We start from the raw sequence: 21,915 nt of genomic DNA, 5'->3' as shown, positions 1-21,915 counted from the left end.
CGGCACCGCCCACGTGGGCGCGCCCGCTCCCGCAGCGCGTTTGGCCCCTCCGCCCCGCCGTACCGCGCCCGCCCCGCCCAGCCCCCTCCCTACGGGTGGGGGGGTGGGCGCCCGCTTCCGCCCGCGGCGCGCGGGCCCTGCGCATGCGCACGGCGGGAGGGCCGGCGGCCGCTGCCCGGGGCGAGGGGTGTCATGGCGGCGGCCGGGGCCGGGGCTGCGGTTGAGGCGCTCGTCGCCTCCGTCCAGGACTTCGTGGCCGGCCAGCAGGACGGCCGCGCCGCGGAGGTGGCGACAGGTACCGGGCGGGCGCGGCGGCGGGGCGTGGCGTGGGCGCGGCGGCGGGGCCGGGCCGGGCCGGGCCTGGGGCGGGCGTGGGTACGCCTGAGGGGAGGGTGGGAGGGGAACGTGGGGATGGGCTTTGAGGGCGAGCGTGGGGATGTGGGGCTGGGCTTAGGGTGCAGAATGGGACAGGGCATGGGGGCGTGAGGCAGAGCGTGGCTGTGGGGCAGGGCGCGGGGGGGGCCCGCAGGTGCGAGCTGGGCCTTGGGAGGTGGGGTGAGGATTAGGGGCTGCGGGGTGGGTGTGGGGCAGCAGCTGGGCTCGGCGGAGGTGGGTGTGGGTAGATGCGGGGCAGTTGGGAGCTGGGGCGAAGGTAGAGCTGTGGGGTCTGTGGGGCGGATCAAGGTTTTGGGTGGCACGGGGCGGGATTGAAGGTTTTGGGTCTACGGGTGGCCTGAAACAGGGAATGGAGCTGCGGGGTGGAGGAGATGGTGTGGCATATCCGAGCCGACGGGAGCATGAGGTTGCAGGCCCCAGCGCTGGAGGTTTGGGGTGCAGTGGGAGCAGCTGTGGATGGTACTGGGCATGGCTGAGCAGGGGGTGGCCGTGGCTGGGTGGCAGGGAAGGCACCAGTGGGAAGGGAGCTCCTGGCCTTGCTGAGATGCTGCGGGAGATGACAGGTGAGGCTCAGGCTCTGACTGCCCTCGCTGTGGTTTCTCCTCCCTTCCCGGCAGGCTTGAGGCATTTGGTTTCCTTGGGTAATTTGTCTTTCTGCTTGGAGCAGCAATTTGGTGACTTTGTTACATTAGGGAATTTGCAGCTTCAGGAACATGGCTTTCTAAGGATCAGGCGGCATGTTTGTGTTTCTAGGCAGTGACTTCACTGTGTTTTGGAAAGGAGTTGAGAGAGCACAGAAGGACTAGGTTACATTACACAGGGGTTGCTTATAGACCTCTCTCAAGCCTGATGGATTGTGAACTGATCCATGATATCTTGGTGATTAGATGAGCCAGCAAAATGGGAAGGTAACTGGGTGGTCAGTGTAACACAGAGTGAAGAGCTTGCAAGGGAATTTGGAGGAATTCACTAAACTGTGACATTCAAGATGTTGCAAAAGAGTTGCACAAAGCCTCTGACATATTTGGGATAGATGGGGGGAAAGATAACCTTACAACCGTCATCTATGGTCATGTTACAGAAGTGCCCGGAGAAAGCTTTGTCTCTTTGAAGATGTACAAAGAGAAGAGCTGCCCCTGCGCCCCCCCGGCTCTCGTCAGCCATATGGCGCTTGTGACAAACCTACCTTGACAAGCGAGGGAGCTGGCAAGTGTCCTTTGGCCCCTCTGACCTCGTATAGAATCACATATCAGAAAGTATTAAATTGCATCACGTATCCTTGAATGAAAGGGGAGGTTTTTTCTAACCTTGTGGCCATTGTGGAATTGTTGGAAGAAACATGTTGAGCTTCTCCCATTTATTGCTGAGTACTAAATTGGGTGTAACTTGGCAAGTGGAAGAAAGGCCTCAGTGTCACAGGCAGCTCAGGCTGCACGGGTCAGTGGGTGGCAAAAGGAGGCTGAATTAGTTTTGATTAAAAGATGGGGAGAGAAGGGTGCTGCTGTTACAGAAATTCATCACACGCTCCCTGTGAATGCTGTGCTCATGTTTGGGGAGAGAATAATGGAAAGCCTGCAGAAGTGATTAATGTTTAGAAGGACACTGTGTGAAAGAGGGGAAGAGTTGTCAGGAAAGGGAGCAGGGAGCAGATTGTTTCTGAGTAATAATGCAACAACAGGTAAATGGCTTGCTCTGTTTAGCCTCTTGGACTACAAGAACACCAGAATAGGAAGGCAGCCCCTCCTGGTAAAGGGAGTGCTGGGATTCAAGGTGCGTAATTAACCTTGGGAACTTGCTGCTGCCAGATGTGGAGGCAGAAGTTTCATGGGCTCACCACTGTGCCTGCCATGCTGATGAGGCAGGTCCAATTATAGCTGTGCTTGCGCTTAAGCTGTGGCTGGTGCGGCTCTGCTTGTGGGCAGGAGGCAGCACTTGCAGGTCACGCTGTCAGGGCTGGCATGGTCACTCTGTTTGAGGTGAAACTGGTCACACCCCCGGGTCCCTGAGAACAGAGTGAATTCTCTTGCTGTAGCCAAGCGAAGGGGCTGCTAACCACAGGGAGGTTCAGTAGCCAGTTGTGGTTTGATCATTACACTTCAGCTTTTTCCTGTTGATTAGGAAACCAGCAGCTTTGTGTAGGTGCTACTTTTGGTCTCTGATAATGCAGAGAGGCAGAGTGCTTGGCTGCAAAGACACTGTTCGTCTCAAACCTTCTCCACAGTGATTCAGAGGCATGAGGGCTTTTCATGAGCTTGCAGAGCGGGATGTTGGGATGCTGGGTGTGAAAGGGCCGTACGAGCTCTCCTGGCAGCCCGCTCTGCTTTGTGCTGATGCACAGCACCCACTTGCTGTTGCACTGTTGTTCTTCTGCAAGAAATTTTGCCAGCACCTTACGGCTGTTACTCAAGGCACCCCCTGTTCAGTCTGTGCCTGTCAGCTCTGCAACCTGCTGGGCCGCTCTTCTTCCTCACAGCTCCCTTTATGTGTTCTGTCCCTCAGCCCAGGCTCCCTCTCCCCGCTGTGCCGAGCAGGATTGGAAGCTCTGCCTCTGGAGTCAGAGCTGCCTGCTGTCAGAAAACTGTCATCCCTTCTCCCGTCCCCAGAGACCGGTCTCTGATGAACAGCATGAATTAATACTGGAATTAACTGCTTAGAAAGAGACGGTAAATGCTTGCAACAGCAGGAGACACTAGCTGAGACACGGCCTGGGAAAGCCCCGAATGAAACCTTTAGGCTTCAGAGGGGTGGGTGCCCTGTCAGTCATGTAGGCGAGACTTCAGCAGAGCAGAGGGATGACTGGGGCCTTCCAGAGTGTCCAGAAGTGCTCCTGGGCAAAGACAGTGAGTCTTGGTGACTGGAAGGTGCTTTTTTTGGTAGAGGAAAGCTGTTTTGTCCAGGTAGAGAGTGAGGGGTGCTGCTTGTTTCCCAGCAATGTCTCTTTCCACCTGAGCTACAGGTTAGGAGTCTGAAGGTAAGGCAGTCCCTTGCCTCCCACCCCATGTCTGACCACAGGGCATGCACAGAGCTTTCCTACTGGGAAGGTGTGATGGTGGTGGTGGGTGGCAGGAGTGAAGAACCTGCCCTTCTGCCACAGCTCTTGTAGGATGCAGCAGGTCCTTACCAAAGCCTCCTGAAGAGTGACTCTTCCCCCAGTTGAGTTGCAAGAATAGCGAGGCAGGAGGTGAGTGAGGCAACTTGGCGAGGTGTCTGAGTCAGGGCTGGAAATAGACTCCAGGTGTCCCAATGCTTTGTCTTCCTCTGACCACAAAGCTGCCTTTCTCCCTGCGCTCCATCTTGGAGGGAGTTTGTGCAGGTCTTGCTCAGCATAGCGTGAAGGTGGTGGAGCCAAGGTGAGAAGCTGGGTGATTACTAGTGTCTTGGCTCTTTGCTCAGCCAGTTCTCCCTTAGGAAGCACCTGGAAGCTACCCTCTACATCCTCCTGGACTGCTTACATTAGAGAAGTGGTTTTTGGCGTCTCAGCAAAGTGGAATACAGTGAAGCTGCTTCTTTTGGTGATCAATGTAGCCAGACTGCAGTGAGGGGGCAGAGTCAAAGTGCAGGGCAAGTTCATCCCTTGCTGCCTGCCCTCAGCTCTGATCCAGTTGAGGCAGCTCTCAATCCCAGATGTGTTTGTAGGCAGGGCTGAAGGCAGCTCCACCAACTGAGTGCACATGGCTCCTTTGGTGCTGAGGTGCCGGCAACCGGCCAGCTTTTTCCGCTGTGGTGCCGGGGCCCTCCCCAGCCTCCATCTCCAGTGCTGTGCCTGACTGATGGTCTAGGAGTCTTTTTGGTTCACTCTCTTTACCTCCTTTCTCCAGGGGTGAAAGATGGAAGCTGGACTGTGCTGCAGCTTGTGGAAGCCTTGGGGTAAGAAAACCCTTATACATGTTATACATCACATAAGTGCCTTGCAGAGGATGTTCCTGTATGGAGGGATGGCGAGAAAGAAAAGCATACTCGATCAGGACGAGATAGCTTCTGCGGTGGTAGATGCACCACAGCACACAGGCCTGCAAGGAAGTTGTCAGCTTACAGCACAGGGCCTGAGTGGTGCTTTGCCTTGGGAGCTGTTTGGGAAAGAGCAGGGCAGAAACAGCTCTTGGTGCTCTCCCAGGACTGAGGAGAGATGTGGCAGGCAGTGAGGTGCAGGGCGCTTAGCAGTTGGGACTGTCCCCAGCAGGAGATGCCCGAGCACACAGCTGCACATTACCATGTCACAAGTTGGCTGACACTCAGCTTTTGCTTCTGCCTCTGAGCTGTCATGACCTGGGTCTCGGGGAAGCTCGTTTCTCCCAAGCTGGGGGCTGTGTTTGCCTCATTGTAAGAGGCTTTGTCCTTTTTCGGCCCTTGTGATCTCGGGAGCCTGAGTTTCAAATACAGAGCTTGATGCAAGAGGAATTTCTTTGGTCTGACTTGAGAAGTTGAATTTATTGCTGTGTGGCTCTGGGGCCAGGTGTGTGTGTTCAGCACAGTCAGGGGAAGAGAAGTCTGCTCCCACCCTGACAGCAAGTCAGGCAAGACTGGGCCACCACCCCCCTGCCCAGAGTTGCACCTCTTCATTTTTATAATGTGTCTGCTCAGGATGTGCTTCCTGCTTGGGTGTCCCTGCTCACAACAGGCATCTTGGGCTTTCTTCTCACTTGGGCTAGGTCTTGCCTGGAGAACACAGATCCTCGGACACGAGGGCGAGGCATCCAGCTGCTGTCAGAAGTCCTGCTCCAGTGTTACCCCCTGCTCCAGGAGAAGGAAGGTGAGTGCTGCTCTGGGCCCTTGAATGGCTGCTGGCAGTTTAGGGGCACAGCCTGTGCCGCTCAAGTGTCTCTTCTGCAGTTGGCAAAGCAATTGTTGTAGCACCGTGACAACTTTCTACATATATCTCAAGACTCAAACTCCAAGGAGGGCACGGGGCCTTGTGCTGCAGCCTTTTTGCCAACCTCACACTATTCTGGTCACTCCCTGAACACAGCAAAGCCCTGGGCTGCAGCTGATGCCCCTGGCAGTGTGTGGGTGTTGCACACCCAGGTGTGCTTAGCGCCACGTGGGACACATCTGCATGTCAAAATCCTTGGGTGGTGATTCAGCACAGGAAAACCATGGCTCACAAAGCGAGTCATGCTGCAGCCCTACGGCCTGCCCAAGTTAACTCTGGGGGAACCCTGGGGCCTGGAGAAGAGGGGATATCAGCGTAAGGATGAGAGTGGAGTGGAGGACTAGAGTGGGGAGAGGAAGATGCCCCCGTTTGTGAAGGCAAGGAGGTTTGGTTGTGTTAAATGCCCCATAGCAACTGGCTGGCAGTGGAGGAAGCCAGTAAGTGCTGCCAAACTTTGACTTGGACTGGGGGCCTTGCTGGTGGGTGGCTGAACCTGTGCCAGCAGACTGGCAAGGCAGGGTGCCCAGCTAGTAAGTGAGGTGGAGGAAGGGAAGGATGGTAGCAGAAGGTGCTTAGTCCTTGGCATTTGTCTCTCTATAAGTCTCAGACTGGTGCCGGGCAGGGCTGAGAACAGCTGTGCAGAGAGAATATACACAGACTAGCTACTGGTGTAGCTGGAGTCAGGTGTCGTGACTGTGACAGGGACTGGGGTGCTTCAGAGGGGCAGCTGGAGGTGGGGAGGTTCAGTGGAGATGCCTGGCAGTCCGGGCAGCTGAGAGCTGGGATAGAGCCAAGTTACCAGGAGCTCTGGAGGAGGGTGGGCCGAGCCAGCTCCCTGGTGGGGTGGGGGTGGCTGCTGTGACACCCCCAGCTGGCCCCGTCTCCCTTTGTGTCCCTCCTGACGCAGTTCATTTCTCAAGCGCTGCGTCAGGCTGCCTCCTGGGGGGGTGAGTTTCTGCAGCAGCTGTGGGCACAGGATGCTCCTAGCTGGCTCTTCCAGTCTGCTTCCTGCTGCCACTCCCCAGGGCTGGGGTGTGCAGGCGCCCGTGGCTGTGACTCAGGGGCCGGGAACGTGTTGTGGAGCCAAGCGCGGGGAGGCCGGAGCTCCTGCTCCAGCCCTGCGCCCCACCCCACGACATCCTCCAGCCTCTGCTGAGCAGGCGTCTGCTGCTTTCCTGCTGGTGTCTGCACCCACGTGTCTGGACAGGCCAGGGCAGATGCCTTTCGGGTAGCTCCAGCACCTCTGCAGCAGCCAGAGGTGGGTGCTGCCCCGCTGCGGTCAGACGTGGGTCGCTGATGGGGGGAGGGCGAAGGCGTTGGGGCCAGGTGGGTGCACCCAACAGTGGCAGTTGGTCCTGTTCACCAGCGTGAGATGTGCTTGCACTTCATCTGGCAGCTGGTTTTGGCAGAGCTGAGGCAGGCACCGGCCAGCCGTGTTTCCTGGGACTAACACACGTTGGTGTCTGTTTCTGACAGTGCTGCATCTGGTCCTGTTCTATGAGAACCGGCTGCAAGATCATCACCTTGTGATCCCCTCAGTGCTCCAGGGACTCCGAGCGCTGGTGAGCTCGTGCCCCCAGCCCACAGCGCCGGGATGTGCTCCACAGTGGTGCTGGGGTGATGCAGCACTTGGGTTGAGGTTGGAGCACCATGTTGAGCAGGGCCCAGCATGGCTATCAGCTCCTGCCTGATGTCATTACCCTGTCTCCTCCGTGCTCCTGCTGTGCCCTTTGCAGAGGAACACAGGAGAGGAGACTGTCTTGATTTCCTGCCCCATGCTGGTATTGGGGCAAGGATTCCCCAGCCACTCTGGGGAGCAGCACAAGTGATAGGCATCTTGTCCTGTCCTGTCCAGGGCGGGTGGTGAGCTCTCCCTGGCATCCCACCACCTACAGGTGGCTGCTGTACAGAAGCAGCAGCTCTGTTATATGGCTGCCATCATGGTTTTCTATTCTTGCTTCTCTTTTTCTGTCCCCAGAGCATGTGTGAGGTGTTGAGCCCAGGGCTAGCGGTGTCCGTGCTCAAAGCCATCTTCCAGGAGGTACATGTGCAGGTGAGCAATGTGCTTTCCCATCCTCTCCCTGGGTGTCTGAGGATAGCCTGCCCTGAGGAGTGAGCACGTTCAGTGTCAGTGCAGTGTAGCACATCCATTGGCGCAGTGCAGCACTCCTGCAGAGCTCAGGGACAGCGTGTCTCACTGCAGAGCACAAGGCAGACAGCAGCCTGTTTGGCCCTTGTCCTCTCATATCTCCACCCTGGGGCAGTTATTTCCTTTGCTCTGTTCTCCAGGCTGTGTTTAAGTGCCCTCAGCACCCAGTTCTTCTCCAATGTAAGATTGCTTATGCTGGTAGGGCCTTGGGCAGATGCGTGGCCCTGGTGTGACTGTGATGGTTCATTCATGCAGTGATGGACACAGTCATGTTCAGGTGCCATTGCATAGGCGTGTGCACACTTTGCATGTGGTAAATGGGATCTGCGTGCCAGAGGGTCCTGCCCTCTTAAGGGCACGCATTGCCCTTGGGTGCTGGGTAGCAATGCTGCCATGTGTGGAAGCTTGTTTTGATTGCTCTGCTCCTCCCTCCAGTCTCTGCTGCAGCTGGACAGCCACACAGTCTATAGCATCATCACCAACTTCATGGGCACCAGGGAGGAAGGTGAGGGGGCAGATACCAGAACCGATCTGGGGTTGCCCAGACTGGGAGAATGTCTTGCTTTTGCCTTTTTCTGAAGGCTCTGTTTCTCTGCCTGGGGAGAGCTGGAAGGGTTGCAGGGCTGGGAAAACCGGGCTGATTTCATACCCTGTTGGTGAGGTCTGGTGTCCTGCATCTGCTTACTCTCCTTCTTTCTGCAGAGCTGAAGGGCCTGGGTGCCGACTTCACCTTTGGCTTCATCCAGGTGATGGATGGGGAGAAGGATCCCCGCAACCTGCTGGTGGCCTTCCAGATCGTGCGTGATCTCATTGCCAAGAACTACACCTTGGGTGAGCCTGTGCCTGCTGGGCAGAGCCTGACCAGGGGACATGTCACTTTGAGCTGTTGAAGCAATGGCCCTTGGGTCTGACTGTGGATGGGGTTGTCCCTGACATGCTTTAGGAGCTGCAGAGCCAGCCTGTCAGGGATGCTAGGCATAGTTACTGTGCCTGTTTTGCCCAGCATCTCTGCTCATGTCCTCTGTCCTTTCCTTGCAGGTCCCTTTGTGGAGGAGCTGTTTGAAGTGACATCCTGTTACTTCCCCATTGATTTTACTCCAGTGAGTGAGTCTGCCCTGTGCCGCAGCCTATTCCCTCTGGTGTTTTCTCAGGGGGGTCATGTCAGGATGGGAGGGGAGGGTGGGCAAGAGTCTTGGCCGGACAGCGTTTAGCTGCGAGCTGACAGGCTGGTGCCAGTCTGGCTGCAGTGACTGGCATCACTGTGATCTTGCTGGAGATGAGGTGATGCAGCCGTGGCTGATGACTGGGTTGGGAGGTTCCCTGGACAGTGACCTGCTCTCTCTGCTTCCCTTCCAGCCCCCCAATGACCCTCATGGCATCCAGAGAGAAGACCTGATCCTGAGCCTCCGGGCTGTACTGGCCTCCACACCCCAATTTGCTGAGGTAGGAAGCTCCCATGGGGTTCTTGAGTACCTCACTGTTCCCTGAGCACAGGCTGCATTTCACAGTGCTGCAGCTCCCACTCTGGCTCCATGGGAAGGGAACAACTGGGACCAGGAGCCTGCACTAGGGCAACCCTGTCTCCTGCTGGGGCTGGGCATGGGGAGGAGAGTGCTGATGCTGACACCCTAGGAAGGGTTGCATGTATCCTTCCTCCTCTGCTCTCCTGGCAGAGGCTGAGCTTGCAGCCCTGCAAGGCCATGGACGAGGTGGTGCAAAGGGTGGTCTGAGTCTGAGTGCCTCTCTCTGCAGTTCCTGCTCCCTCTACTCATTGAGAAGATGGACTCAGACCTGCAAAGTGCCAAGCTTGACTCCCTGCAGACTCTGGTAAGGAGGGATCCCCTGCTCCTTTCAGCCCACAGCTGGCCTGTGGCAGCAGCAGCCAGCCACCTCTGAGCCCTTCTCCCTGCCAGCCAGAGACTCTCCCTTGCAGAGCCATGCGTTCCAGGGTCCTAGTTTGGCCTGCATCACTCTTTCCTCTTTTTCTCTCCCTTGAGTGGTTCATGCAGTTCAGCATGAGCCTGCCTGGATGGACAGTGTCCTTGCTCTGTGTCCTCTCGGTACTGGCTTCTCTGATGCTATCTCCTGGCTCCCTCTTGCAGACTGCCTGCTGTGCCATCTATGGGCAGAAGGAGCTGCAGGAATTCCTCCCCAGCCTCTGGTCATCCCTGCGCAGGGAGGTGAGTTCTGCAGGGCCCCTAACAAATGCTCCTCCACAGTTGGGCTCCTGCTGAGCAGGAGTTCACAGCCAGACCAGGCAGGTCCCATATGTCCCAACAGCCCCAGCTGAAAAATGGGGGGACAGGCCAGCCCTATCAGCATGTCCCTGAGGCTTGGATGTGCCACACTCTGTGTTCAAAGCACGTGGGAAACAAGGGGGAAGCGTGAGCCCTTCAGCCCCTGTTGGGATTGTGAAGCCTGCGGTTGGGGTCAGCACAGAGCTTAGTTCATCCTACGCCCTCTCCTGCAGGTGTTCCAGACAGCGAGTGAGAAGGTCGAGGCGGAGTGCCTGGCCGCACTGCACGCCCTCTCTGCCTGCCTCTCCCGCTCTGTGCTCAGCTCTGACACTGAGGATCTGCTGGATTCCTTCCTCAGCAGCATCCTGCAAGGTAGCTAGCAGAGACCTACCCTTCCCTGAGCAGCCAGGCCTGCAAGTGTGCTCCTAGCTAGAGATCTGCCCTCCTGTTCTCTTTGAAGCCTCTTTGTTTTCTTGCCCTCACAGCCACTGTTGGCTTCTGCAAGGTAATTGGCTGCAGTAAGGGAGGAGAAGGGAGCACAGTAGGAAATGCCTATTGGATTGAGTTGCTTCCCTCTCTGCTGGGATTGGGGCATCCAAGGCTGTGCTGCAGCTCAGGGCTGCGCCCCGGCAGCACGTCCCAGCCCGGATATCAGCTGCATTCCCGCACGCAAGGCAGAGGAGCTTTGCTGGTGCAGCTGACGCCCAGCCTATCTCAGATTGCAGGCACCATCTGTGCGAGCCTGACATGAAGCTGGTGTGGCCAAGTGCCAAACTCCTGCAGGCAGCAGCGGGTGCCTCCCTCCGCTCCTACCACCGCGTCACCCACAGCGTCCTGCCCCTGCTGCTGGAGCAGTACACCAAGCACCCACAGGTGAGGGGCACCCTGGGCTCTGCCATCACAGACAGCGGGGCCAAGTGCACCCGCTGGCTCTGCAGGGCTTGATGGGAGCAGGGTGTCAAAATGGGTGTCCTTCCCTGGCTGTGCGTGGGGACCCTGTGGGCACCCTCTGGCCGCTGTTGTCCCGGCGGTGACGGTGATCCGGGTTACGCCTTTGTGTCCCTGCAGAGCAGCCAGAGGAGGACAATCCTGGAAATGCTGCTGGGCTTCCTGGAGTTGCAGCAGAAGTGGGGACATGTGGAAGAGGGTGAGGCTGGCTGGTCCCTCTGGAGGCACCCAAGTCCCAGGGGGCTGCTGGTTCTGACCTCACCTTCCCCTGTGCTGACAGAGAAGGAAAGCTCACCGATCTTGGTGGCTGCATGTGTGACCTGCTGCCATGTCCCAGGGACCCTGCGTGGTTGGGTGTCAACCGGCAGGGCCCTGGAAAGGGTCTGTCCGGTGCCATGGTGGTGGCTGTGGTGACAGCCAGGCGCAGACAGTGACTCTGTGCCTCTCTCTCCAGATGAGAGCGCTCTGCTGTCGCTGCGAGCCCCGGTTTGCTCGGTTGTGTACTCGGCACTGACAGATCCCAGTGTGCAGCTGCAGCTGGTCGGGATCAGGGCACTGACTGTCCTGGGCTCCCTGCAAGGTTGGTGCCTTGTTTCCCTTGGGGAGGCAGAGGGGACGTGTCACCCTGTTCTGGGAGACACTAGTGCAACGTGGGTGCTGGGATGTCCTTGCCTGCTGCCTGTAGGCAAGCAGATGCTGCCACAGGAGCAGTGGCAGCATTTTCTATGCAGGCCATGAGCTCCAGGAACACTTGGTCTTTCTCTTGCCTATGCTGGATACCTTGTATCTCTGGCATTCGGCATGCTGCTGTGTTGCTGCTAGCCTGGACGAGGGGGAAGGATGCTGGGCAGAACACCAGCATCTTTGCCTTTCGCCAAGGGCAGGACTCCTCTACGGCTTTTGTTCCAGGCTTCCTATCTCCCTTTGACCTGGAGCTGGCTGTGGATCACCTCATCCGTCTTGCTCTCTGTGAGGAGGATTCCCAGAGCAGGTGAGGGGTGGGCTGGCACCGCTGCAGTCACCCACGCTCTGGGTAGAGGAACAAAGCCTGGCTTTGCTGCAGAGAGGGGCCATAGTCTGGGAGAAGGCACAGGAACTGTTTGAACTGAAAGGCCATGTGGGTGTAAGAGCAAAGGGATAAATCAGGAGATTTATGGGCTGGAAATTAGAAAGTGTGGGCCTGTCAAAAGTAGGAGACTCTGCTCTGCCTGCCAGTAGGGTGAAAAAGGCAGATTGCTGAGGAATGGGTTTCTGGAAGCACCTTGTGGCCCCGATGTGTGCAGCTGGTGTACAAGCAGCCCCGGGTTTGCAGTGCTGACATCACCCACCCCTCCTACTCTTTTCCCCTCTGGCAGCGAAGCAGCAATGGAGGCAGCTGGATCTCTGGCCCCCATCTACCCAAAGGTTTTCTCTGGACGCATGGTACCCAGGCTTGAAGAGGAGCTGCAGTCAGGTAGGGCTCGCAGCCTTGGGAAGGGAGCAATGTCTGATTTTTTGCGGTGAAGCCTGTCTCCCCTTTCAGCTCCAACCAGGAAACAGGGCTGTGCCATATGGCATAGGTCAGTGGTTCTCCTCGGGGGGATTCCCAGCCCAGGCACTGTGGTGCTGGCACAGGGAAGGCTGTGCCTGCTGCTCGCAACTGGCCTGTGCAGCCAGGATCAGCCTTGTGGGCCACAGAGCAGGCAGAGTGCCTTGGGCCTGGCATGGGCTAGTTCTGCTGCGCTACTTCACCCCATCCGCCCTGGCAGGGTCCTGGCCCTGATATGCCCTTGGGTGAGGGGGCCTGGGGTCACCCCGGCACCCCTCTGAGGTGTCTTTCCTCTTCAGAGCGGGAAGAGGAGAGCTCCCATGACCGCTGCTCCCTGCGGCAGCGGTGCCTGCAGGCCCTGGCAGCCGTGTCCACCCACACCAGCATCGTGAGGGAGACTGTCCCTGTCCTGCTGCAGCATCTCCGGAAGGTGCAGAGAGGTAACGCAGCCCATGGCAGGCAGTGTCTGGGCAGGAGCAGCCTCTGTTGCTGGGGATGGCTGGGAGAGAGTGGGGATGGCAGTGGTGTGAGGAGCCCAGGGCTGGGCTGTGAATCCTGCAGGTGGAGGGGGAGTAGGGAGGGCTGCATCGCCCCCGGGATCCTGGAGCAGATCAGGGGGGCGGGTGCTGCGGCTGTTTAATGTGACAGTGACTCTGCCCTGCAGGGAGCGAGGCCGGGAGTGCCCAGGACATGGTGTCTGTCTACCAGAGCCTGCACCGCGTGGCCCTGCAGTGCCAGCAGGACGCGGAGGGCTGCTGGTACTACCACCAGACAGTGGTGCCCTGCCTGCTGGCCATGGCCGTGCAGGCTGCTATGCAAGGTAGGTGCGGGGCTGGAGCGGGAGAGGGGAGAGCAGGCAGCTCCCTGGGGTTCCTGAGCCTGCAGCCAGTGCTGCTGCTGCTGCCGCCCTCCGGCAACCGCGGGCACTGCGGGCCCCTGCCAGAGGCCGAGCAGCCCTGCCTCGGGGCCGGCGTGAGTCAGGGGGTGGCCAGCCTCCTCCCTCCGGGCAGCGGGGCCCAGCACGTCCCTGTTCTCCCGCTGCCTGCAGAGAGCACCCACCCGCTGCTGGGCAAGGCGCTGCTGGAGGAAGAGGTGCTGGCTGCCATGGTCCCCGTCATCAGCGCTGCCACCACTCACCTGAGCCCTGAGTGAGTGATGCTGGGGTGGGACGCTGGGCACTCCATCGTGGGGAGGGGGCTGGCTGCGTCCCCCCTGCTGCTCTCTGTTCAGGGGCACCCTGTGCCTCCTGGGAAGGTACCCAGGAGCTCTTTGACTGTCCCAGAGCAGCACATTGCAATGTCTCCTTTCTCCTAGGCTGGCTGCCCAGAGTGTGTCTCATGTGGTACCCCTCTTCCTGGACGGAGAGGTCTCCTTCCTGCCCCAGAACAGTTTTCCCTGCTCCTTCCAGCCCTTCGAGGTGTGTTGGGTGCTAGAACAGGGTCCGGGAAGGAGGATGCCTGCACAGGTTGGCAGCAAGGACCGTGATGACATGGGTGCTTTTCTTTCCCTGCAGGATGGGGAGTGCTTGGAGGCACAGAGGCGCCTGGTCACCCTCCTCATGGCCTTCGTCTGCTCCTTGCCCCGAGATGTGAGTTGGAGGGGAGCAGGGTGGAGAGGAGCCCTGGCTGAGCGCCCTCCTGCCTGGGTCTGCAGCAAGTTCCACGGGCCGAGGAAGGGAGCAGCTGCAGCCCTGGGCTGTAACACGCTCCGTGTCTCTTCCAGGTGGCAATTCCTCAGCAGGAACGGCTGCTCCGGGAGCTGCTGGCGCTGAGCTGCTCCTGCAACTGCCCCTTCACGGCCACCACAGCTGCCAAGTGCTTTGCAGGGCTGGTGAACAAGCACCCGGCGGGTAAGGGGGCTGGGCAGGACACCGTGGGTCCTTGCACACTGCTGGCAGGGGAATGGCTCAGCCTGTCCCTTCCGTGTCCCCAGGGCAGCAGCTGGATGAGATCCTGCAGCTTGCAGTGAACAGGATGGAGCCCGGCCTCGCGGAGGGGCCCCGCCGAACCCAGGCGCTTGCTCTGCTGCTCTGGGTAAGCCTGGCTGTGGATGCAGGAGCCGGGGTGGGGGGGTGGCCTGGCGCTGACTCTGCTCTGCCTCCACAGGTGACCAAAGCCCTGGTGCTGCGCTACCACCCCCTGAGCTCCCACCTGACTGACAAGGTAGGCGCCAGTGGGGCTGGGTGATGCCCGGGGGGGCCTGCCCGCTCCCCCCCCCCACCGTGGCCAGCTGGAACCCCCCCGCCCCGCGGCAGGACACCCCGTCTCAGGGCTCTCTCCCCTGCAGCTGCTGGGCCTGCTCGGCGACGCGGAGCTGGGCCCCGCCGCAGCTGACGGCTTCTCCCTGCTGATGGCCGAGTCCCCGGACGTGCTGCACAAGGGCTGCCACGCCGACGTGCGCATCATGTTCCGCCAGCGCTTCTTCACCGACAACGTCCCCAAGCTGGTGCAGGGCTTCCACGGGGCTGGCCCCGGTCAGTGGCCACCCCCAGCCCGGCCTCGCCACCCTCTGACCCCTTACCCTGTGGACCTCAGCCAGCATCCCCCCCCTTCCCCTGGCTGCCTGTAACCATCTCCGCTCTCCACAGATGTGAAGGCCAATTACCTGAAGGGCCTGTCCCATGTGCTCAACCACCTCCCCAAGCCTGTGCTGGTGACGGAGCTGCCCACGGTGAGAGCCGGCCGTGGCGCTGGCGGGGATTGGGGCAGTGCAGAGCACGTGGCCGGGAATTACTCATGTCTCCCACACCCTCCCCACCCGCAGCTGCTTCCCCTCCTGCTTGAGGCCTTGTCCTGCTCGGACCGTGTGGTGCAGCTCTCCACGCTGAGCTGCCTCCAGCCGCTGCTGCTCGAAGCTCCCCAGATCATGAGCCTGCACGTCGACACACTGGTCACCAAGTTCCTCAGCCTCACCTCCAGCCCCACCATGGTGCGTGCGCCCCCTCCTTCCCTCTCCTCCGCCCCTGCGCCTCGGGCTGCCCTCACCCCTGTCTGTTCCAGGCTGTCCGCATTGCTGCCCTGCGCTGCGCCCACGCGCTTACCAGCCTGCCCACAACAGCGGTAAGTGCTCCTGCAGCTGCCTGCTCCTGCATGGAGGGGCAAGGGGGAGCCCAACCTCCTCCTGGGGGGCAGCCAGCACCCAGCTCTCTCACCAAGAGCCCTTTCTGTCCTACAGCTGCTCCCGTACAAGGCCCGAGTTATCCGGGCACTGGCCAAGCCTTTGGATGACAAGAAGAGGCTGGTGCGGAAGGAGGCGGTGGCAGCGCGGGGGGAATGGTGAGTGCATGTGGCTGGAGCTGCTGGGGTGCCGGCGTGCTGGGGACGTGGCTGATGGCACCACTTCCGTCCCCACAGGTTCCTGCTGGGGAGCCCGGGCAGGTGAGTGCCCTGCGCCCCCTCCCTGTGCTGACCGACAATCTGACCGGGCCCCTGCTAACCCGCCAAGCCATCCAACCGCCGCCACGGACCCTCGGAGCCCAGTGCTGCCCCGAGGGTGGGGGCTGGCAGACAGCACCCCTCACTGCGGCACCTTCCCGGCACCGCCACCCCTCTTCCCGGCACCCCCTGGGGGGAAGGAGCTGTGCCGCTGGTGGCTTGCCCAGCCTCTGCTGCAGCCAGGGACAGTGACAGACAGCCTTGCCCTGGGAGTGGAGAGGGCGCAGGGCACACGTGTACAGTGTGTGGCAACCCATGCGCCAGAGAAATAAATCTATCTTGTTTTGGTAATGCTGTAGGGGGTCTCTGTACAGCTCAGGCTGGGACCCCAGTGCCCCTCCAGAGGGTGAGTAGCTCAAGGTGCTGCTGGTTACAGGCCCTTACTCTTCTTTTGACACTGGGGAAGTGTGGGCATCCCTCTCCTCCCCTGTGTCCAGAAGCCTGTGCCCCTCACCAGGGAAAAGAGCTGGACACCCTTAAAAAAAAAAAAAAAATTTATTGGATAGTCTTAAAAAGGCTCCCTGGGAAGTGCTTGGGGGCCAGGGATGCCATCCTCTGCGCCCAGCCCTGCCGGAGAGCTGAGCTGGGCCCCGTGCTGGCCTGTACCTGTGCCAGCGAGGGCAACGCCTTCGGCTAGAGCGGGGAACAGCAGCTCTGCCGCCTTTCCCCGGGGGCTGCCCGCAGCCACCAAGGAGCCCAGAGAGGAGGTTTCCCGGCACCGACACTGTCCAAAGAGTTTCCTGTGGTTCTGGCTCCGATCAGCGCCACGTGCCAGCACCCGCCTGCTGCCAGACCCCTGGGCCAAAGGCGAGCCGCGGCGGCGGAGCGGGTCCCCTCTGCGCTCCCCTGCCTGCGGGGAGGGACGTCTGCAGGTCCCGGGCCTCAGATGGCCAGGAGCGGAGCGCGCTGCTCGGTCATGCAGGGAGGCAGGTCCCAGCTCAGGCCTGTCCCGTGGGGCAGGTGAGGAGAGGGCAGCAGGACGCGGGTGAGCCAGTGCCTACGGGGATAGGAGTGAGACCGTGGCAAAGAGCTGAAGCCTCGGTGCTTCTCAGCTCTGCAGAGCCAAGCCAGGGCTGTGAGCCCCATGGTCCTGAGCTGCCGTGATGGCTGAGCTCCTCGGGGGGACTCCTGGCAAAGGGGCGCTGGGTAGGCCAGAGCTTGCCCCCAGGTAGGGCTTGAGGAGCCACAAGGCAGCTGCTGCCCAGGTCCTGTGTGCCCTGAGCAGCCTGGAGCAGCGTACAGCCCCAGGGTCCAGCACCCCCACACGCTGCTGAGCCATCACCTTCCCAGGCAGGGGCTTCCCCGGGACTTTACCTTGGCACGTCCACGCCCAGAAACACCTTCCAATTATCCCAGCTGCCGTAACTGTAAGGGTTCCTGAAGACCTGTGTGCCAGGGAAACCCGCATCACGTCTGGCCCTGCCCTGGCCAGCCCTCCTGCCCTGGGAGCGGTGCTCACCTTGCCTTTCTTCTGCAGTCTCTGCCGCTCCTTCTTGTTGATGTGCCGCTCGATGCTGGTTTCCCCATGGGTGATGAGGGCAGCATGCCACAGCGTGAGGGCACCCAAAGCCAACGCAACCGAGCTGGGGGATGGCAGGGGACAGCAGGTTGCATGCAGGCCTGCCTTCCTGGCACCACAGCTGTGCGGGGCTGAGGCTGCCTCCCCGCACCCACAGCTGTGCAGGGGGGTTGGCTCATGTAATCCCCCATGAGAGCCGAAATCTCTCCTCTGTGGCCCAGGAGCTGACAGGGCAGGGACGTCTGTGCTAGAGCAATCCCGGTCAGCCTCGGGGAGGCAGAGGGCTGCATGCTGCTTCCCCCACCACCCTCGTTCCCAGCCCCTGGGCCCCCTCACCTGCACAGGACCCAGAGGTAGACCACACTCTTGTGGAATGCTCGCTGGCGGAAAGAGAAGGTGGGTGGCGGGGTCTGGTAGTACGTCTGAAAAAGGACCAGAGAGATGGGGATTACTCAAACTGCTTTATAGCTTTAGCTTGAAGCCAGACCGGGAAGACTGCTGTAGCCCTCACTGATGCAGAGCTCAGACAGCTAGCAAGGATTGCGGCTGGAGCCAACACAACAGCCAGGGTGATGTGGGGGGCAGCCTGGGACAGCCACGAGACAGACAGACACCCGAGAGCTGGCACACGGGTGAGAAGCAGTGGGCTGGAGGTCAGGGAGCAGCCGTGGGACCGGTCAGGATGCCGCACCACACTGCAGCTGATGCTGAGGGCAAGATGTGTACGCACCGCTGCAGCTTCCCCAGGAGAGCAGGGCCTGAGCAGCACATGCCAAGCAGCTGCCACCAGCCAAAGCCCCTGGAAGCTGGGTGCACGGGGAAGCAGACCCCAAGCTGCTGGAGGCAGTGCCCGGAGCAGAGCTGCCCGGCCAGCCCCAGCTCTCCGACACGCGAGATGAGCACAGGGGCTGGTTCTGGCTGTGGGGTGCTCCTTGAGAGCAGGGCCCCAAGCAGGACCCAGCCTGCAGGGCAGCTCTGCTCCACACTGCCTGGAGCAGCTGGGGGACAGGGATGTCCCACCTGGTTGGCAGCCACCTGCAGTCTCTCCTTCTCAAGCAGTTTCATTCTCTAGGGGGATGGAAAACAGGGCACCAGTTACGTGTCTCAGAGGAGGGGGCCCTTTCCTCTCACCACCCTCCCCACAGGACCAGGGCAGCTGGGGTCTCGCAGGAGGAGGAAGAGAGGAAGCGAAGTCACTACAATGCCAGGTCTTGCCCAGCCTTGCTCTGCAAGCTCAGCCTGGGGAGCCCAGGCAGCCTCGGTGCACAGCAGGGCGAGGGCCGGGCGTGCCTGCTCACCTCGATGGCTGCGTAGGCATCCCGGAACATCTCCCAGCCACTGATGCTGCAGTAGATGCAGCCCATGGTCATGAACAGGCAGAAAGAGAAGAAGTAGCGGTGGTTGTAGTGTCCCACACAGTTGTTTAGCCACGCTGCCTCTGGGGTTAAAGGTACGTAACTGTGACAGACCACAGGTCCAAACCCACCCCAGGGACCAGGGCGGTTCTTCTGGGCCCAGCCCCCAGGCCCCCTTCCCCGTGCTGGCTGACTGGGGATGGGAGTAGGGCAGGGAGAGAAGGGGAAAGCAGGGCTGGCTCCCCCCGGGAGAGTGCCACAGGTTAGTACCGCAGAAGGATACGGCAGTGGTGGTCCATCTTCAGCACGCACCTGGGAGGGAGGAGAACAGCGCCAGTGTCAGTGCCAGCTCAAGCACCGTGTTCGGGAGGGGGCAGGCAGCCGCGCCAGCCCTGCGGGCTGGGTGAGAGACAAGGCGAGAAGCCGGCAGAGCAGAGGGGAAAGGGCCCTGGTCTCACACTGTGGCAGGGGGCAAGAAGGGGAGGGGTCCTGGAGGCTGCCCCGAGTGCTGCGGTGGGCAGAGGGAGGGAGCCCTACCTGTTGCAGATGCTGCAGTGGTGGGTGCGAGCCGGCTTGGGGGCAATGCATTTCCTGCAGACGGAGACGCCGGTGAGATCGCCCTTGGCCTGCACACAGGTCAGAAGAGACTTGTGCACCCAAGCCCTGCACCCATCCTCTGCTCCCCACCTCCCCTGTGGCCCCCCCGCCTCCCCAGCCTAGCTGCCCCAATCTGGAGGAGGCCTCCTGCAACAAAGTCACCAGGGTGGTTTAACTCTTCCCAGTGATTGTCCGTAGCTGGTCCCCAGTACACCAGCTGGGAGAGGCTGCGCTGGCCAGTTGGTGCCTCACCTGCGGTGGGTGCCCCGGAGAGGTAGTGATGGCCATGTAGTAGTGGAAGACGATCATGATGAGGTTCCAGTGTCCGTAGGCGAGGTGCCAGCAGATCCAGGCAGGCGTGTAGGTCTGCAGGATGAGGGGCAGCAGGCAGATGTACACAATGGCCACGATGGAGCTTGTCAGCCCGATCACCAGTGCCACAAACACCTATGCGAAAGGGACCCGGGTCACCGGAGTGGGCTGCGCCTGCCCCTCGCTGCCTGGGGAGAGGCACAGGTGGGATACGGCCATAGGAAACCAGTCTGAACCACACAGTGAGGTCCCCACTCCCTTCCTGCCTAGAGCACAGGCAGCCCTGAGACTCAGCTGACCCAGCAGCCCGCTCGCCCCAGAGCCGGGTGCCCCCTGCCCGGTGAGGGTACTCACCACGCCAAACCACCGGGTGACATGGTCCACCAGCCAGTAGACGGGCTCAAAGAGGGAGTCAAGCACCACGTCGCTGTTGGTGAAGGAGTTGTAGAGCAGGGAGCGGAGGCAGAGGTGCCCGTAGTGCCACAGGTGCTCTGCCTGCCGTACCAGCTTAAACCGCCACCGCCGGCCCAGCCGCAGGCACTTGAGGAGCAGGCGCATCACCGCCGCAAACATCCGCTGCCGGCTCCTCATCCCTGCCATGCCACGCCTGGGGGGAGAGGAGTTCAGTGTGGGCAGGCCACCCTGCTGCCTGGCTGCCTCTCAGGAAGGGTCTCCCTGGTCGTGCAGCTCCCTGCACCGATTCTGCCGGACACCTGCCTGCACAGCAGGGCAGGGGCCTCTCCTTTGCCCTGCACAAGGGTGCAGAGCAGGGGGAGCTGAGCCCAGTCTCCCGGAGGCTGTGAGGCCGCTGTCGCTGGGACAGCTCCCTGCATGGAGCGGGGGGCACAGGCCCCTCGGCGTCTGGGCTCGGATGCTCTCTGCTCCCATCTCGTCTTTCCCAGCGGGGAGGGGGCCGGGGGAGCGACACGGAGAGTCTGACTCAGAGGAAACCAGAGAAGGCATGAGCATCCAGGATGCTGGGCCAGTTCCAGGGACGATCCCAGACCCAGCCCTTTCCGACAGGTTTGGGAATGGGGGAACTCACACAAGATGTATACAGAAGGGCCGAGCCAGGATTACCTCTGCTCCCTTGGTCCTTTTCCTCAGCCCCAAAAAGCAGGGCCTGGATGCTACTTCTCTTCACCTCAACCTGTGGATCAAGCTGTAGAGGCCACCCTGCACCTTTCCGAACCTTACATCCCCACTCAGAGAGTGCCAACACTTCCTCCTTCCCCTTGCCTGGATCCACCTTGGCTGACACCATGCACCAGTGAAGGAGCAGATCAGGGGCAGGCCCAGGCTGAGGCAATGCTGCACAGCACTCCCCTGTCCCTCATCCCCCCGCAAGAGCTGTGCTGGGAGCAAGGAGGAACCCGAGCCGGCCCAACAGCTGGGAAAACGATCTGCAGGGCTGGGGCCCCCAGGCCTCCATGCAGGCAGTGCCCATCAATATTAAGTAGCAAGGCTGCCCCAGGGTCCTGCCAAGGGACGTTCTGAGCCTGAGCCAAGTGCTCACCTCGGCGTGGTGCCAGGCAGTGGTGCCCCACCACAGAGTCCCTCCAGCAAGGACCGGCTCCCTGTGCTGCTGTACCCCCCACATCTCCTGTACCCTGGTAAGGGAGAGGTGGGATATGCCAACGCCAGTGACACTCCCTTCTGCACGTTTCCCCTTAACTCTGCTTTCCTCTGAAGCACATCAGGTGCAAAGCAGAGCAAGGATTTGTTGCTGTGCAGCCTTTGGGTGGCACACATGTCCATGTCAGTGAGGTAAGAGACAAAATGCTGCAGGCAGGTCTTAGGGTCAGCCCTCCCCTCCAAACACACAGCACCTCCCTGCCCCTCAGAAAGATTTCCTTGCCTACAACAGCTGGCAGCTGCTCAGCAGGGAGCCCAGAGGGGAGGCAGCCAGCCTGCCCCAGGGCAGGACATCCCTCTGTCCCCAGGCAGCAGCATGGCCACAGGGATGAGGCTCCAGCAGAGCCACGCACCCTCCCTGGCCCAGCCAGGCACTGGCTCCAGCCTTCACCCTGCCCACAGCCCTCCCCACATCCCAGGGAGGGGAATGAGCCTACAGGGATGGGGCAGCAACCAGCAGCACAGCCAAGACCACAGGCAACATCACAGCCCGGGGGGTGGTGAACCTTAGATTTGGCCAGGGCCCTGCTCCTGCCGGGTCCAGCCACCCAGCCCCAGCTCTGTGGCACCCTCCAGTGGTGCCCGGCTCTCCAGCTCCCAAGCACCCAGCCCCACAGCACCAAGACACTCTGGCACCCGTCCCCGTCACGCACAGGCTGCCCACACCAACAGCAAAAAGCCCCCAACCCCGCTGCATCTAGCCCTGTAACACCTGGGATCCCCAGCCTCACAGCATCCCCCGCTTTGTCTCCCAACGCCACAGCGCCCACAGCACACCCCACATCCCCCACTGCCTCCCAACCCCACACGCCCCGATATTGCCCCTCAGCCCACCCAGGCCCACAGCACACGCGCACCCATCAGCTCCCAGCCCCATGGAGGCCCACGGTCCATCCCAGGCCCACCCCGCAGCAACAGCCCCGCCAGGCGCCGCC

The 21,915-nt window shown here is 60.7% G+C and overlaps 2 protein-coding genes across 13 annotated transcripts; one reads left to right on the top strand and one right to left on the bottom strand.

The window, feature by feature from the left end:
• The first annotated feature begins 122 nt into the window (after positions 1–122).
• Positions 123–15,853, top strand: MMS19 (MMS19 homolog, cytosolic iron-sulfur assembly component). Of its 5 annotated transcripts, none has more exons than XM_032994605.2 (31): positions 123–295; positions 4,215–4,263; positions 5,046–5,146; positions 6,743–6,828; positions 7,245–7,319; positions 7,851–7,920; positions 8,118–8,246; positions 8,454–8,515; positions 8,772–8,858; positions 9,168–9,242; positions 9,518–9,595; positions 9,886–10,024; positions 10,371–10,525; positions 10,721–10,799; positions 11,055–11,180; positions 11,510–11,591; positions 11,956–12,053; positions 12,428–12,568; positions 12,793–12,948; positions 13,177–13,276; positions 13,443–13,545; positions 13,642–13,716; positions 13,851–13,977; positions 14,061–14,161; positions 14,234–14,290; positions 14,415–14,601; positions 14,716–14,798; positions 14,892–15,056; positions 15,128–15,187; positions 15,303–15,403; positions 15,482–15,853. In XM_032994605.2, exons 1-31 carry the CDS (start codon positions 193–195, stop codon positions 15,507–15,509), a joined length of 3,078 nt encoding a protein of 1,025 aa, XP_032850496.2. In that variant the 5' UTR covers positions 123–192; the 3' UTR covers positions 15,510–15,853. The 5 variants fall into 5 exon arrangements, with proteins under 5 accessions (XP_032850496.2, XP_042640680.1, XP_032850481.2 ...); XM_032994612.2 differs by lacking the exon at positions 123–295 and adding an exon at positions 2,147–2,166; XM_042784746.1 differs by lacking the exon at positions 8,118–8,246.
• Positions 15,854–16,038: 185 nt separating this feature from the next.
• On the bottom strand, positions 16,039–21,639 carry ZDHHC16 (zinc finger DHHC-type palmitoyltransferase 16). Of its 8 annotated transcripts, none has more exons than XM_032994634.2 (10): positions 19,700–21,633; positions 19,286–19,399; positions 18,974–19,062; positions 18,720–18,748; positions 18,380–18,513; positions 18,102–18,149; positions 17,418–17,503; positions 17,022–17,145; positions 16,877–16,947; positions 16,039–16,559 (listed from the first exon to the last, which is right to left on the bottom strand). In XM_032994634.2, exons 1-10 carry the CDS (start codon positions 19,943–19,945, stop codon positions 16,445–16,447), a joined length of 1,056 nt encoding a protein of 351 aa, XP_032850525.2. In that variant the 5' UTR covers positions 19,946–21,633; the 3' UTR covers positions 16,039–16,444. The 8 variants fall into 8 exon arrangements, with proteins under 8 accessions (XP_032850525.2, XP_032850512.2, XP_032850533.2 ...); XM_032994621.2 differs by having other exon boundaries at positions 19,286–19,480; positions 19,700–21,628; XM_032994652.2 differs by having other exon boundaries at positions 16,445–16,559; positions 17,027–17,145; positions 19,286–19,480; positions 19,700–21,637.
• Between the last annotated feature and the right edge of the window lie 276 nt (positions 21,640–21,915).

This window comes from Tyto alba, unplaced genomic scaffold (assembly GCF_018691265.1).
Source record: "Tyto alba isolate M040663 unplaced genomic scaffold, T.alba_DEE_v4.0 Super-Scaffold_1, whole genome shotgun sequence".
Taxonomy (NCBI): Eukaryota; Metazoa; Chordata; class Aves; order Strigiformes; family Tytonidae; genus Tyto; species Tyto alba.
Note: the sequence above shows the minus strand (reverse complement) of the source record. Positions and strands in the feature narration are given on the sequence as shown.

Bases quoted from the DNA above. Each gene is read 5' to 3' on its own strand.
- MMS19 (XM_032994605.2), top strand. From the start codon at position 193: ATGGCGGCGGCCGGGGCCGGGGCTGCGGTTGAGGCGCTCGTCGCCTCC. The intron at 7,320-7,850 runs GTGAGCAATGTG...TCCTCCCTCCAG, and splicing joins TCCAGGAGGTACATGTGCAG to TCTCTGCTGCAGCTGGACAG. The intron at 14,291-14,414 runs GTAGGCGCCAGT...TCTCCCCTGCAG, and splicing joins GCTCCCACCTGACTGACAAG to CTGCTGGGCCTGCTCGGCGA.
- ZDHHC16 (XM_032994621.2), bottom strand. From the start codon at position 19,945: ATGGCAGGGATGAGGAGCCGGCAGCGGATGTTTGCGGCGGTGATGCGC. The intron at 18,749-18,973 runs GTAGGGCTCCCT...CCTCCCTCCCAG, and splicing joins CACTGCAGCATCTGCAACAG to GTGCGTGCTGAAGATGGACC. The intron at 17,146-17,417 runs GTGAGGGGGCCC...GCCATCCCCCAG, and splicing joins TACCTCTGGGTCCTGTGCAG to CTCGGTTGCGTTGGCTTTGG.